This window comes from Akebia trifoliata, chromosome 3, assembly GCF_017979445.1.
Source record: "Akebia trifoliata isolate Shusen 1 chromosome 3, ASM1797944v1, whole genome shotgun sequence".
NCBI classification, from domain to species: Eukaryota; Viridiplantae; Streptophyta; class Magnoliopsida; order Ranunculales; family Lardizabalaceae; genus Akebia; species Akebia trifoliata.
This window is the reverse complement of record NC_141377.1, coordinates 37,052,472-37,069,440: the sequence shown is the minus strand read 5'-3', so window position 1 is coordinate 37,069,440 and position 16,969 is coordinate 37,052,472. Positions and strand designations below refer to the sequence as shown.

The 16,969-nt window shown below is 34.5% G+C and overlaps 1 protein-coding gene across 2 annotated transcripts; it reads right to left on the bottom strand.

Annotated features, from left to right (window-relative positions):
* Positions 1-1,466: 1,466 nt before the first annotated feature.
* LOC147406711 (UDP-rhamnose/UDP-galactose transporter 6-like) lies at positions 1,467-16,717 on the bottom strand. Of its 2 annotated transcripts, XM_086434882.1 has the most exons (7): positions 16,471-16,717; positions 14,811-14,903; positions 14,367-14,556; positions 4,313-4,497; positions 3,962-4,162; positions 3,622-3,783; positions 1,467-2,013 (listed from the first exon to the last, which is right to left on the bottom strand). In XM_086434882.1, the coding sequence occupies exons 3-7, from the start codon at positions 14,500-14,502 to the stop codon at positions 1,681-1,683; spliced, it is 1,017 nt and encodes a 338-aa protein (XP_086291008.1). In that variant the 5' UTR covers positions 14,503-14,556; positions 14,811-14,903; positions 16,471-16,717; the 3' UTR covers positions 1,467-1,680. The 2 variants fall into 2 exon arrangements, with proteins under 2 accessions (XP_086291008.1, XP_086291009.1); XM_086434883.1 differs by lacking the exon at positions 14,811-14,903.
* Positions 16,718-16,969: the final 252 nt, after the last annotated feature.

Genomic DNA, 16,969 nt, shown 5'->3' with positions numbered 1-16,969 from the left:
CTCCCACCTCAGAGATGTATAGAAAAACAAAATGATCACAAGTTCACAATCAGTTACCCTATGGAAGCTGAAAATATATGTCCAAAAAGGCTTCAAAAATGAAAATGTTTATAAAACATGAAAAATTCTAAAACTCAAAATAAACATACAATAAATTAGGTTCTGGATTGAGGATTTGGATTGTTTAGATCAATCGGGACTCAATTTGATAAGATGTGAAAAAATATATAAAATTTATTACATATTTTGTTTAAATAAGTTAGAAGTAATTTTACTGTTAACTTATTTTATTTTCTATTTCGGCAGATGAAGTAATTTTTATTAATCCATAGAAATCAATGCCTCAGTCAGTTAAAACAACATTTACTGGTCCAAATCAGAGCAAGATAATGACGAGACAAATCAAAGACAAAGCTCCTCCTAAAATTTCATCTCAATCAACCTGAGATCAGAACATACCAAGTGAAACTTTGAACCATATGTATTGGGCAAGAACAAATTTGACGCTTACATCAAACAATTCATCGGAGCGAACTAGAATTCTATCTCTGCTCCTATTAATTAAATAATAATAATATTTCTTGTTGTCCCCGTGAAAATCATGTGTGGCTCTCTTTTTGTTCTCTTGGCTGATGGGAAAATTTTATCTGACTCAAGTCCACTTGGCGAGTTGGTCAGACAAGTCAAAATATTCAATCAAAGCTCAACTCATTCAAGTTCTAAAACATAGGTTTGAAGTGCATACATTATGTTTAAACGTGGATCTACTTGTTGGAACCAGTATTTTTAAAGTCATATGAAACTTGTACCTCTGAGGCATGCCTCAAGTTAAAAAAAAAATTTAAATGCCCTAAAATGCAAGGAAGACAACATAAATATAGAGCCATTCGTATCAGACCAAGAGGAATCCAAAAGGTGTGTATGCGTTTGTGTGGCTTGAATTTGATTTGATTCATAAATAATTTTTCGCTGTATTTAGTATTATGCAAAAATAATAATAATTGAAAATTATTATTTAATAATATTTTTGTATCTTAGAGACTTTTAAGCATCCAAATATAGAATATTTCTTTTCTGTTAAAATATAGAATAATAGTATTTTATATTATTACTAATGTAGGAGATTAAACCATGAAATTCGGTTACGTGAATTTCAAACTTAAAATTTTTGACTATGTGATTGTTGCTACCCTATTTTTATACTCACGTGAAGCTTACACCTAATGCCTGACTAGTCGGGCATTTGGAAATGATGGTTGAAACTACAAAGAATGTGAAACTGAATAGAGCTACGAAATAAGGATTCTCCTATGATAAATCCAACTACAATGTATCAAAATATACTATTCGAGAATATTTTTTTAATATTGTCATGGACTACTTTTCCAACCTTCAATCAAAAACCTATCCATAATGGGAGGTCACGAGAAAGAAGCTTGGAGAGAGGAACAAATGTGTTAAAAATGTGGAAGAAATAAATTACTATAACTCATAATTGTGAAACATAAGGATTTTCTGGGAATATACAGCCTACCTAGCAGTGTTCATTCCCTTGAAGAAATTGAAGATCATGAAATGAAGATCAGATTGTAATGAAAAGAATTAGAAGAGAAGGTTGTATGTTAACCTTTGATGTTAAAAGATCTTGGAATCAGCAAATCATCTATCTTTGCATAAAGTTTAGGCCTTCCCATCAATTTCATCGGACTCAGACAATCCGCCATGTTTTTGAGGTCTGGTGGTGATTGGGATAGAATGGCTGCGACGCTCTTTCCCACCTGGCTTAGATGAGGCATTTCCATACCAGATCATTCCTACAACTGCTATGATCATACCAAGAACTACGTGTAGATTGAGACCCTCTTTTCCAAAGAAGAAGAATCCCAAGATCAGGACAAGGATAGTCTTCATGTGGCCGAGGACTTGAAAAGACACAGCTGTGAATCTGCCAATGCAGATGAATTGGCTCAGGTTGGTCCCCACTGCAATGGTGCATGACACGATGATAAACAACTGCAGACAACAAGAACCATACAGAATCATTAGTAGTGAGTGCTGCTAACAATACAGATCTACGTGCAAGGAAATGTCTTAAAGTGCCTGAGATGTTGAAGGTCCACTGGGACTGACAAAGATAAAAGCTAATGGACTGGAAACTTCCATACAGTTTGTTAGGGGAGGGAGAGGAGCATATGTTGCGTGATCGATGATGCACAGGACTAACCTCTGGTGCTTACAGTATTACATCATACACAAACACGTGCTCACATAAATGTATATACATGTAGTAGTGGGGGCATACTGCATACATTCAAGTAGGACTGAATCAAGAGCATTTGCCAAGCATTCGAGCCCACATTCAAATAGGTGTAGTACCTTAACTATTCTAATGAGAGAAGGCAGAGTAGGAGTTTGTTAACAACAAAATTTTCTTCCAAAACTGCCACCACAATATATATCAACTTACAAATTATTAGGGTCTTTATGGTCAAAATAAAAAAAATTGCAAATGGACAACTCCTATAACCATGTTAGTTAATTTGTTGAAATTACAGAAGAGTTGTGATAATCTGACGCTCTTTGTATGCTCCCTTCATAGAACCGTAGATCCTGTACTTCAGGATACTCAAGGACAAAGATTTCTGGTTCTCTGAACTGCCGGGTCAGAGAGCATACAAAACAGAGCATCAGTTTATCATGATTCATTACAAAATGTCCTTTTAACCCTCAATATCATAATGAGATAAGGTTTTGATGCAAATTATCCAAACTAATATTTTAAATTACAAAAATATTCTTGCAATATATTAAATTATAAACTATGATATAAATTAGATTATCTACTAAAAAATTTAAAATCAATTATAAAAAATTTATATCCGAACTTTTGTAATAACTGTGCGTTTGCACATGCCACCTACTAGTAGAAAGAAATCATGTGTGAAGCAAAAATGTCATACATTCTATAGTATCACATGGTTGGAAGCTTATCAACCATGGGATTTTGGATCAAATTAGAGATACCCCACCCCCCCTCCCGGCTTTCAAACTAGTGACATGCCCCCCCCCCCCCCCCTCCACCCAAGCCCTTCATAATGTTCTTCCTCAAGGAACTAACAAAAATGGCTGAAATGCCCTCGTCAGCCCTCGTCTTCAACTTCTTGTTATAGACCCTGGATTTTTCTCTCAAAGAACATTGTCTTCGACCTCTGGCCAAAAACCTTTGATCCTTCTTCCAAAATCCCATCATCTTCAAATGCCCCAAAGACTCATCTTGTTATTGAGCTTTGAAGGTTGAAGGAGATAGAATCTTGAGGTCAAAGATGAGAAGTAAAAAAATTAACCTTAGAGGTTGAAGACAAGCATTTTGGTCATTTTTGTTAGTCACTCCTTGAAGACTGAAGTCAAGAGTGGTCTGAAATCAGTTTGAAAACCTGGGGAGTATCTCTAATTTTCACCAAAACCCATAAAGGAATCTCAAGATTACCCAAAGAAAAATCTTGAGTTGATTTACCCATGTACAAACCACAGAAGCATGTGAAATAAACATCGCCATTTAATATCAAACAGCACGTAACCACTTCTGAAAATTAAAATTTACTAGGTACTTATGGTGCTTACCACAGATATAACAGTATAGTTAAAGGTGTCAACTCTTTTGTTTGTCATCCAGAAATCCAGAAAGGGACCTAATAACAGAAGCGATGCTGCCTGGACAGGTGCAGTATGGCCCAATAGGTTGAAAGACCCAAGTGAATACTTCCGTTGAAGGTAATGTACATACTACATGGACAAAATTAGCAGAAACAATAATCAGATCAACTTCGATAGAATTGGGATAAACTGAGAGCTGTCACTTGAGCAAATTTAGAAAGAAATTCAGCAAACAGAACACTTAAGTCCCCAGTTCAAGAGCTTGGATAGATATAAAAGATCTTATGAGCATCAACGGATGACTTACATACTGTTGTAGAGAAGTGCTCCAAACTGCCACTAGGGCAGCAACGAAGCCTTTAGTATTGACACTCACATCAGTAACAGTGCATACAGCAACACCAAGAAGAACCACTACTATGCTAAGTTTTGTGTCTCTGGAGTATCGGATCTTATCCAAGATAACTTCCAGAAAGCAGGATACAGGGATCATACTCAACTTCGCAATCTGGAAAATTAAATTAAAGAAAGCATTTTACTCTGTAACCACTGGTGTGTACTACAATAAAGGAAAGCCAATAACTATCTATGAAATTTCTTATTTTTGCCTGAAAAAAAAAATAACGAACAAAGAGAAAAGATAACCCACAAAACTTACCTGATAGAATCCCACAGAGTTCCACATTAGACTCACATTCATTCCAACAATAGAAAAGTTCGCAAAGATCACAAACTTCAGAAGATCAGATAAAGGTAGATGTGAGGGTTGGATATATCCCAGCCATCTAAGAATATAAGTCATCAAGGTTGTGGTGGCAAAATGTAGACCAGTTAACGTTGTAGCTGCAGGAAATCACAATGACTGAGCATGAGCTCCAGATTAAAAACAGGAATATTACTTCGGAAGTACAATATATAAGAACATATTACTTGACTGGCAAAAATAAAAAAGTAATAGAATGCCCCTATAGCTTGAGTAGTTTCTGATTCCGAGAAGCACACCAATAAGGCAATAACCTTATTTAGAAAAGAGAAGTGGCAGCAGTACAGAACATCTCTTGGAAGAGAAATAATTATCGAAAGAAAGTTATATTCTGATGAAAGATTGTTGGTAACCATTAATTAGGGATCTCAAAACAGCTGTAAATGAATTAGACAAATTGTTATGTAAAAAAAAGGAAAACAAAATTGAATAATAAGAAATAATAGAAACATTTGACACAGCTGATGGTGAATGTAACCACTAATTCAGGATCTTGACACATGTGACGGTTATTAACCTTATTGGCAGGGGTAGGGTTGTCAGCACATCAAAGCATTCATCATAAGAGAAATTAAAACTTGATAGAAAAATAATAATATATCATAATGAGAAAGTGCAGCCACCAGTAATTTACGATCTCAAAACGCAAAAAAGCACGGAGGATATTACAGTATACAAATGACTTGACACGCACTGCTGAAGTAAAACCAAGAAAGAGAAACCAGTTTAAATTTGCATGTGCTACTAATAACATATGGCAAGAATCCCGGTGACGTCCATATTTATCAGTTCTAACTAATTGATAATAGTCTGTTCGAAAAAATTATGTCCACACGAACAGTTTGGTTCCAGAAATGTGTACACTATAAACAAAGTTCTATTTTAAAATAACCTTGTCTTTTTCTTTCTTTATATAAATGAAGTTCATTACTAAATCTTTGCAATTTTGATGGTAAGAATCATTACCCTCTTGCCAGAGCCCCAATTCTGACACTGAATCAAATAAAATCTACCTTCGTATACCAGTCTCAATTTGCATGTGAGACTAACAAGAAACTCCATGACATACACAAATTTATCAGTTTTAATTAAACACAGAGACACTTTGAAAAAAATAACGATGTTCAAGTAAGAACAGGTCAATCTCTTGGATGAGACATTCCAAGACTGAAATTTTAAACCGTGGTTAAAACTTTATCTAGATGGGAAAAACATATTCAAACTGCTTAATCATCTCAAGTTCCACTAAAAGGTGAAATGTCAACCAATTTCCCTATTTGGCTTAAGCACATTCTCTCATATTACAACAGTGAAAGTCCACAATGCAATGAAAGCTGCATTCATATCCTTTGAGTCAATGCTGCCACCTAATTTTTCTGGTAGCTTAAAGACAATCGTGCACATCTTCCTGCTAAATAATCCATATAGTCGAATCTTCTTCTCTTTCTCAAACAAGTGCTGCATCATTGTTATTTGTTAGGAACTTCAATTGCTTCAATCAACTATGGCGCGGCCAGTCCCAGGTGCACACAATATAGTTGTTTATGCTTTAAATGCACTAGTAGCCTTGTGAAGCACCACATAGGAACATTATTGTATTGGAAACAAGCATTATTATAAGCAAGGTTCAGTGGCCCGACATACACACAAATGATGTCACATGGCTAAGCTAACTCCTGCATAATTAACTTGATAGAAGCAAATCAAGTGATATTCCTATATCCTACTAACATGATTTTCATGCCCGACTGTCCATTACACCCATTACATATTTCCATACATCCATACAGCTAAAACATTTTCAATGGTTTTACCTTTACACCTACTACTTTTGTTATATGCAAGTATGATATGCTTGTATGACTTGGCTCATTTGAAGGTGTTAGCTTCACACTCCATAATAGTTTGCCGGTTGATCCCATTAGTGTGGGGAACCTTTAAACAAGTTCATTTTAACCTAAATAAATAAGAAAAATACATAAAATCTTATATATATATATATATAAATACAAATTTTGGCACACTTGAAACTAAAGATGAGAAAATTCCAGCAACCTGGATTTTCAACACACAGATAGATGGAAATCACTATGAAAGCCAGACCAGATTAAATCCAAATGATAAACTATTTTATTGGGATAAACTAGACTTCAAGGGGATTCTTTTAAAAAAAAATTCAATCCAGTTGGAGTTCTAGTTTAGGAGATATGGCCCTCGGGAATTTATAATATTTAAGTTTTTGTTGGCACAGACATGTGTGTTCTCCAAGTTATATCTCCTAAACGAAACTATATTTAGAATTGATATTTGGTGGGTAGAAAATTAACTTCCAAATAGTTCTTCTCCAATTGAAATCTGCTCAAAGGCTTTTCTAAAGAGGGAGAACCATCCATCCTAAGTTGACCCACCATTTTTTCTTTACCCACTATTTTTTAAGACATAATCTCATTGATGTGAGAAATATTCTATGTAGTGATAATTCAAGGAAGAAAAAAAAAAAACAGAAATATTTTGAAAATGACATCAACACCTACACTTTCGATTGAACCAAAGTCCAATCTACCGAGAGTCAGGGAGGGTGTTTATTACATCCTAAGGCCTTCTAAATCGAAATTAAAGAAAGGAAATGAAAAAATAGGAGAGGAAGATTGAGAGGGGAGAGCAAGGGAAACAAAATCAAAATCCTACTCTAACCCACCTTGAAGCTTGAATTCTTCCTCTTCTTTCTTTCTTCTTCTTCTTCTTTAGACTTTGAATAAATGTTTATAAGAGTGAGAGAGAAATGAGATTTGAGTTAGAAAATGACTAGAGCTGAAGGTTTTTAGGGGACTTGAGAGCATAAGTTGTGTTGTGGAAGATGGATTTTATGTAGAATTTGAGAATGATTTTTAAGGGTAAAATGATCCAACCCTAAAAACAAATGAAAATGACATGAGTTTTGTTTTATTTCTTTTTTGGATTTTTCAGTTGTATGAGGGTAAAGATGGAATTTTTCTAGGATTTTTTGGAGGGTGAATGTGTGAGTGACATGCGAAATTTTGAACAAATGAAGACATGATATGATGATATTTGAAATAAAAAACATGGAATGATAGAAAATTGAATTATTGGCGTGGAGGCATGTGGAAGTGATAAAGAATATTTGAAATGGGAGACATGAAATGATGGAAAGTTGAATTATTGGTACGGAGACATGATTTGGGAATGAATTTGGATTTTGGATCTTGGGGTAGGATTTGAATATAAATTTGGAATTGGAGTTGGATTTTTTACTTGGACCACTTTAGGATTGGGTTTAGAATTGGATTGGACTAAGCATTGCATGATTGCATGAGGGAACTTGCCACGTGGCATTTACTATGGACCCATGGGCTAATTAGTAGCCATTAGTCATTTCATTTTAAGGCCCTTTGATGATTTTTGGATTAAAATGCATTTTTGGGGCCTTTCTCAATCGGGCTAGTGCAAAATTGGGGTGTCTACAACTGTCGCTCTTTGCAAGAGTTGTTTGCAATGAGCTGCAAAGAATACGACTAAACCCGCATTTGAAAATTACGCTAACGGTTTTTAGCAATCGTCAATCGGACATTTCTTAGGACACCCTGATGCATCGACAAGTCGTGGAATCAATCTCAACAAGCCAACCACATCAGTTGATCAAGTCCCCGATCAGAATCTCGAGGATGATCCAACATGGCTCGATCGCACTGCAAATCCATTTGATCAGACTGTTTATGAAAGAATCTCTGCAAACCTCAAAAGATGTCACAAAACATATTTGCGACTCGAGAGAAAAACCCAAGTGATTGAATCACAAAACGATGAGACTATGCAATAAACGTGAACTGTTAGAACATTTTCAAATAAAGTAGGAACATGACACAACTCAGGATTGAATTGTTGTCTTATGCTCTTTTTAGCATTTTGATCGTTTCTCATTTATGTGTTCAATTTTCTCGGTTTCATTCGTTTTTAATATGTGTACATGACTTATCATTAAAATCTTGCTTGTGTGACTCCCCTTTTCTGCTAAAAAAAAAATATCAAAACTGCATTTTAAATCCAATTTGTCGAAATACAATTAAAAAACACCAGAATTTCAAAAAGAGCATCCAACTTTCATTAAAATCAAAGATTTTAAAAAAGCTCCTTGCCACGAGATCAAGGAATTTTAAAAGCCAACTCTATCAAACCCCGATGCTTGGGTAGCTACTTTTTACAAAATCCATCAATTCATCCGGTGTTTTTAAGTCATGTTTTGACAAATTCTTTTGGACTCACACAAATAAGGATTTAGTCTATTCTTTGCAGCTCATTGTAAGCAACTCCTGCAAAGAGGGATAGTTGTAGACACCCCAATTTTGAACAAGATTCAAAAAAGACCCCAAAAATGCATTTTAATTCAAATATCATCAAAGGGCCAAAATATTCAAAAATTATTATCTTGCTTAAAATAAAATGACTAGGGGCTATTAATTAGCCCATGGGTCCATAGTAAATGCCATGTGGTAAGTTCCCTCGTGCAATCATGCAATGCTTAACCCGATCCTAAAGTGGTCCAAGTCAAAATTCAAATCCAATTCCAAACCCATATTCAAATCCTACTCAAAATCCAAAATCCAAATCCATTCCCAAATCACGTCTCCATATCAATAATTCAACTTTCCATCATTCCATGTCTCCCATTTCAAATATTCTTTATCACTTCCACATGCCTCCACCCCAATAATTCAATTTTCTATCATTTCATGTCTCCGATTTCAAATATCATCATATCATGTCTCCATTTGATCAAAATTTCACATGTTACTCACACATTTAGCCTCCCAAATATCTTAGAAAAATTATATCTTTACCCTCATACAATTGAAAAATCCAAAAAATAAATAAAATAAAACCCATGTCATTTCCATTTGTTTTTAGGGTTGAACCATTTTACCCTTAAAAATCATTCTCAAACTCTATATAAAACCCCTCTTCCCATAACACAACTCATGCTCTCTAGCTCCCTAAAAAACCTTTAGCTCTAGCCATTTTCTAACTCAAATTTCATTTCTCTCAGTCACTCTTATAAACATTTCATCAAAGTCTTAAGAAGAAGAAAAAAAAAGAGGAAGAATTCAAGCTTCAGGGTGGGTTAGAGTAGGATTTTGATTTTGTTTCCCCCCTCTCTCCCTTTCCTATATCTCTCTTTCCCATCTTTAATTTCGGTTTAGGAGGCCTTAGGATGTAATAAACACCCTCCCCTACTACCGATAGATTGGACTTTGGTTAGATCGAAAGTATAGGTGTTGAAGCCATTTTCAAAACAAACAAAAAAATTCTTGAATTTTCACCACATAGAACATTTCTCACATCAATGAGATTATGTTACAAAACGGTGGTTCAACTTAAGATGGATGGTGTTCCCTCTTTAAAAAAGCCTTTGAGCTGATTCCAATTAGAGAAGAACTATCTGAAAGTTAACTTTCTACCCACCAAATATTAATACCAAATATGGATTCATTTAGGAGATATAAATTAGAGAGCACACTTGTCTGTGCTAACAAAAACTTAAATATTATAAATACCCGAGGCCATATCTCCCAAACCAAAACTCCAATTGGATTGAACTTTGTTTCAAAAGAATCCCTTGAACTCTAGTTTATCCCAGTAAAACAGTTTTTCAATTAGATTTAATTTAGTCAGGTTTTGATAGTGATTTCCATATGTGTGATGAAAATCCAGGTTATTAGAATTTTCTCATCTTTAGCTTCAAGTGTGCCAAAATGTGAATTTATATCAAAAAATAGATTTTATGTATTTTTCTTATTTATTTAGGTTAAAATGAACTTGTTTAAAGGTTCCCCGCACTAACAGGATCAACCTGCCTGATACTTTATTTTTCTTAAATAAGCTTATATGAAAACAAAGGCTATCAAGCCAATACGAACTTGATACATCTTATAAAGAAGATATATGGAGGAAGGTATGGTGTGAGTGGGTGAGTGGTTTCTGGGTGATGGCAACAATAGAGACCCTTTAATAATGTCAGAACTAAATGCACTTGTAATCGTGTTAACCTTTTTTTTTTTTTTTTTTTACAGAGAAGTCAGGCAAGAAGATCCTAAGTTAGGCACCTTTTATATGCTATGGTTGTCGAATGTAAATGAATCATTGAATGAAAAAAAACATCCTCCACCGAATAGGGATTCATATGCTTTGGTTTATGAGTAACCTTTGGTTTATGCGCAATACAAAATTTCTCGTGGCATGCTACCAAAATACGTGTGCACCATGCAAATGCAAGCTAGCACACCCAGGATCAGATGGCTGAAGGATCGAGAGGAGTACTAAATTTTTCATTGCATGGATAATGCCAGGAGATGTGAACAGGAATTTAATATCTAAGGAAAACGAGTTAATATCTGAGGAAGACATAATCAGGGAATAAGTTTTATTTCAGCACGTATACTGAACAGTACAACTACACGCCTCAGCTTAAATGTTTGGAGTTTGACAGTATTAGTTAAGAAGACAACTCTTAGCTAAAGAACCTATAAATGAGAGGATAGTGAAAAGATTAAGGATTTAGAAGGAGATAAATCTCTAGATCCAGGGGCTTTCTTGTTAGCTTTTTAAATGTTAGAAGGTATTAGGCAGGACCTTATGGAAGTAGGCTAACATGATGAATACTTATAATTCCATTCTTATATAAATTTCATTACCTTGAACCCCAAGAACGAGGGAGATTAATGCATTATTGTTACAATGGTCCACACCAAGGTTACCCAATTTGTTAAGGAGGCACCAAACCATGAACCGATTCAATTCAAACCAGTTCGCAGTACAATTAGTAGATTGCGTTGAAGGAAGATGGACTCAACAGGCATGTTCTTAGATGAACTAATAACTATGTTGTCAAACTTACGTCAACATGCCACTCTTGGGCATATTTCACATTGCTCATGGCCATATTATAAAAGAAAACAAAGAAGACAGGCAATTACGTGATTAATGGTATGAAGAGCTCAGGCAACAAAACTTATGCAACAAGTAAAATTGTCGTAGACAATATAAATCGGAGTGCTCGAACTGGGATAATGAAGCATATGGGATCAAAGTCCATGCGTCTAAACTCAAGAAGAGTAATGAAGAAATCGATAAGCCTGATTTAAACGAGAGTGAGATTGACGAGTATGAGACATCATTATTGGTTCTTGAAGAAGAATCTAAACAATTGGAACAGGAAATTGTGGAGCCACTACATCCTTAGCTTTTAACACCGATTTTATTCTATGGAAAATAAAATATAGATAATATTTGGGATAAACTAATGCGTTACATTATTCATGGAGAATTTCAGAGTACCAACTTCAATTCTTGCCAGAAAATTAGAGTCCAATGATTATTTACTTGGTTTGATGATATCTATTGGAGTGTGGAGGATGCATTGATTGAGGAGCAAGCCAAGATCATATTGCACATGGATTACAAGGACCTGATTTGCTGGGGAATTATCACAATTTTATTTTACCAGTGGCGAAATCTTCCCAGACGTGGAGAATTGATGGGGACGTCTCAAAGCTTGAAGAGTAGGGACGCAACAAATGATGAGAAGGGATTACAGAACAACCTCATAAGTTTTCTTCCTGATGATTACAAACACGACAATTTGGTTCTCTAAACTTGTTCAAACCTTGATAATTCAGTTGGTTAAAAAGCAAGTTCAAGCTTGTAAGCTCTTTTACATGGATATACATGTCAATCTATGGCATATGGGAGAATGCATGGTACCAAAGGGATACATGTGGTCGGGAATAAAACTTGAGAAGGATCAAGGTCAAATAAAAGAAGTGACTATAAAAAAAAAATCACCACGATTCATGGCTAAGAAAGGGAGTTCAAATCAAAAGATATTCATGGTTAGTAGGTCACCTAACTTTGTTAAGGTCCAACAACTAGTAATAAACAATAATCATTAGTTGAATCCAAAAACAACAAATCAAAGGAATAGAGAAAACATAAATAGTGGGAGAACAAAGGGTGGAAAGATGCAATAATAATAGGCAAACAAAAAAAGGAAAGAGAAGTGCAAACTATGAACACCAAGACGAATAGAAAGACTTAGTTGCACTAAAAGTGAACAAGGAAGTAGGACCTAGGAAGGTTTCCACAATTAAGAAAAAGAATGAATAACAAGATCGATTGCTATATTTGATCTAGGGAAAAAAGAACCTAAAGGCACCATGTAAAGAATAAGAGGAGAATAATTATTGACCATTCACAAAAAATTAAAAAAAATATATGAAAAGACAACCTGAAAAAAAAATTACGTAATGACAACATGACATTTTTAGGGTTGCTGGTTGTGCCGATATGTGTCAAACACTGACACATGTCAATACAACCAGAGCAAAGCATGACATTGGACAGTTGTGGGCTCATGGCCAAATAATTCACAAAAAAATAAAAAGGAAAATTAGCGATTGAAGAAATTTAAATTCAAAGAAAGAAAAAGATGAAGTAATATGCATTCATTAACAAAATCATGTGTTTTATATTGCGTGTTACCAAAAAAAATTGAACAACAATGACAAAATATCCACATGTCAAATTTCATGTTAGAACTTGGAAACAAACATGTTTTGCTAGCACTCCAGAAAAAGTTCACAATTATACCAATGGAAATGTGTCCAAATCTTTCAAAATTGTACTGCAAGTGTGAACATGCATGACAATGTGATGTAGGGTAGAACACACAAACCCATAATTTATGTTAAAAATCTGGTTGTAGGGTGAAATCCCAAAAACTAAGAGCAATGAAGAATCTCTATGTCAAGCAAAACAGACTAGAAACTTCAATCTAGGTTTGAGATTGATGGAAATCAATCGCAAACACTAAAAAATTAAGAACCAATATTGGGTCTTATGCTCAAAATAAAAATAAAAAAACAAAGAAGGGAAGAAGTCTCTTCTTTTTCTTTTGTTAATCAATCTTCAAAAAATCTAACTTCACTAAATTTGTTTATTAGAGCTCCTTATATGGATAACTCCATTACAACTTAGAAACATTTTATAACACTAAAAAGTAACTTCCTAATCTATCTATAACATATTACTAACCTTCGTCTAATCCTATTAGAACTCAATTTGGACGTTTAAAAAGACTTCTAATTATAACCTAAAGAATAAAAACGAATTTTAAACATAAAACAAATTAAAAACTAACTAAGAAAAAAACTGTCTAAAATTGAAATAGAAACTAAATAGGACTACTTAAGTAACTTAAAAAATAGAAACTCAATAAAAGAAAGATTCCTAAGAGAAGTTGGACTAGGTCTTGTAGACCAGTCAAAGCTTGGGTCGAGTTGCCTCGGTTAATGCTGTTGATTTCATTCTTCGATGCATCTTAACTCGATCATTGGTATTAAGATAAGTGTTCGCAATCCTATCTACATCACAATGTCATTCTATTAGACATTTGGCCATCCACAGTTCTTATGTGTTGGGTAAATTATAAAATTTATGAAAGAACTTTACAAGCACCTCATATAGGTTAAGACTACGAAGCTACACTAAACCATATTGCAAATTCAAGGCACCCCAAATTTGTAGAAGATAAAATAAGATTTAATTTTACAAAACACCATGAGTCTATAACTCGCGCTTAATTTTAGTAGGCAACCAGCCAAATAGTAAAATGAAAACGCAAGAGGAACCCTTCCCAAGTGAGTGGAGTGCCATAATAATCATTCATTGGAAGTTCACTTGAAACCTGAACCCACAGCTTATGTGACATAAACCCAACACAAACATTTGCAGCAGTATAGACCGTTAAGTAGCATAAAATCGTCAACTTAACCTAGATCATTCAACTTTTAAAGCAACCAAAAAATGCAATGTATTAAATAATAAAAAATCAAGAATTGATAAGAGGAAATGGACAAGAGATCTATAAGGCATTTACCAAAACTGAAGCCATATGTTGCCATTAAGGCTTTATTCACAATGATGATTCCAACAGAAGTGACGACATTGAACATCCATGAAGCCGCATCTCCAGCAGCCTTCTTATCAGCCTTGCTTGCTGGAGCCATTTTCATCACTTTATCTCAGGAATTTTTACCTCCCAAACTCCATAAATAAACCTTACGCTTCTACATCAAACAACAATCATTTTATCTGTTAGTTTCCAAGAAGCACAAAAATATAAAGCAAATTAAAAAAGAATTACTCATCTACCATTCTATCCAATAAATTCATCACCATAAGCCTTATCCCCAAGGTTTGGGGTCGGAAAAAATATCTGTGGTCGAATTATAAACCCAAAATTCAAGATCTTCTTACCGACAATTTCTTATTATAGTTAACCTAACAATTTAAATTGAAATTCCCAACATAGTTCTAGTACCTTTAATCACAATTTTCCAAGAACAATTAAAAACTCTGGATGTTCAGCATGTTTGTCCAAAAACTTTGCCGATTTACCACTGAGCTTCAAATACTGGAATGCAAAGAAAATTCATAACGACATAAAAACCAAATACATACAATAATGAAAACTAAAAAGGTATATATATTTCAAAAGTCTTTAGTCATTTCAAATGATAAACTGATGAAAGTACCATAACAAAAAAAAATACCATTGAATAGATCAAAGCTAAATTTTTCACACTAATTTTGGGATTTTCCTAACAATATTTATGATCCATGGGTATTAATAGTTAGTTAAATTCATGAATTGAATGCTAAAAACAAATCTTATCAAAACCAGAAAAAGAGTTGTATGTTAGAGTTTTGTTTATATCCATCATCAACAATGTGATCCAAGCCCTATCCCAACTATTTCGGGGTACTAGGTTTCCATTATATTAGGGGTTATACCTCATGTTAAAGCCAGCCTTCAAATTGTTCCCTGGTAGTCTTATCTACATCATTTTTCCCTTTCATAATCTTTTTAAGGTCTTAGAAGTACACCAATACAATCCTTTTTTCCTATGAAATAAAGTATATTAGTTGAAAAAGACAGATCGAGAGACCTACCTACAAAAGAGCAATAAGGAAAAGGAAAAAAGAAAATGAAGCCCCCCCTTTGTGGAAGTACTTGATCTGCAAGCTATTTAAGTTTGACCATATTTCAGTATTGGAATTCTTTCCTTGAAAATCAAGTCGTTTATTTGCCTCCATCATAACTTTCCCACTCCATCTGGTATGGAAATGCTTGCATCTGACTATCCAACTAATTTTGGCTTGTATCAGTAATCTTGACAACGTTTTCCAACACTTTGTGCATAATTTATGGAGTATAGACCATTGACATCAGAAGAAAGAGTCATATATGTATGAGATTCCTAGATTTGAAGATTTGTGTCAGAGATTAATCAAGAATAGAGAGAATATTTCTAATTGCCTCGTGATTCTTCCCTTTTTACCATTTTAGACATTAGTAACTAAGAAACTGACACAGGATACTACTAGGGGCTATAGCCCCCACTCACCCCTATTCCAGTATTTTTGTTTAGATGTATCATTTAGAGACAATTTTTGCTTAATTCATTTATTTTATTTTATTTTTTATTGCTACTTTTGCTTGAATTCTTACTCGTGAAGACAGAAATTTACCCTGAGTGATCGGTAACCTAATGTTCACATGTAATTAAGTTACACAACCACTGAAAATAACACCAGTAGCGAGAGAAATCGAATTTCTCAATATCTGCAAATCAAAAATCAGATTCAAACTCGCTAAAAAGATTTGGAGATTTTCAGATCAGGCACAAAAGCTAGCTCTGAACCTCCGAATTGCAATGAATCCAAGTAGATCTACATCCATCAACGCCTTTTCCACAACGAGATCTACTTCAAACTCGCAAATCGCAGCAACAAAGACTCTAAATCGCCCAAACTCATGAGAATTCAAGTCAAACAAAAAGAATAATCAAAATTCAAGCAAAGGTAACACAGATCTACTACGTAAACTATCCAAAATCCACATAAATCCCCGCAAAATATAACAAAATGTTTAGATTCACCCTCCAATTTTGATTATTTTAAAGGTTGTGGAGGTGTACCTTACGAGCAGCCGCGCACTACTACAGTAGAAGATCCAGAAATCGACTCAATCGAAGAAGAATCTCTCGCCTTTAAAAAGGAGATCGAAGAGAATGTTACACTTTGACCAGAAATTCTGCACTTGGAGGGTTTCGTTTTCGCCATTTAAGAGAGAGAAGTTACTAAATATTTCACTTTCTCTCTCACCCTTTTTTAGTCTTCTTCACTTCTTAGTTTCACGTTGTTGGATACAAGCGCATCTGCGCATGTTACGGATCGGAAAAGGAAACTAATAATATTCCTCCACGAAGGACACGTGTAACAAACTCATCCAAGATCTAGACCGTGAACTAACCATCGACGTTGAATGTGAATCTGGAGGATAATTCGATCAGGATCTTAGGATGACGTTTACGTATAATATCCTCGCGTGGATGCTAACATTCCTCGTCTGTTACAAAATGTGTCCTGCGTGGTATATATAATATCCTCGGGGGGAATGCTAGTATTACTCCTAAT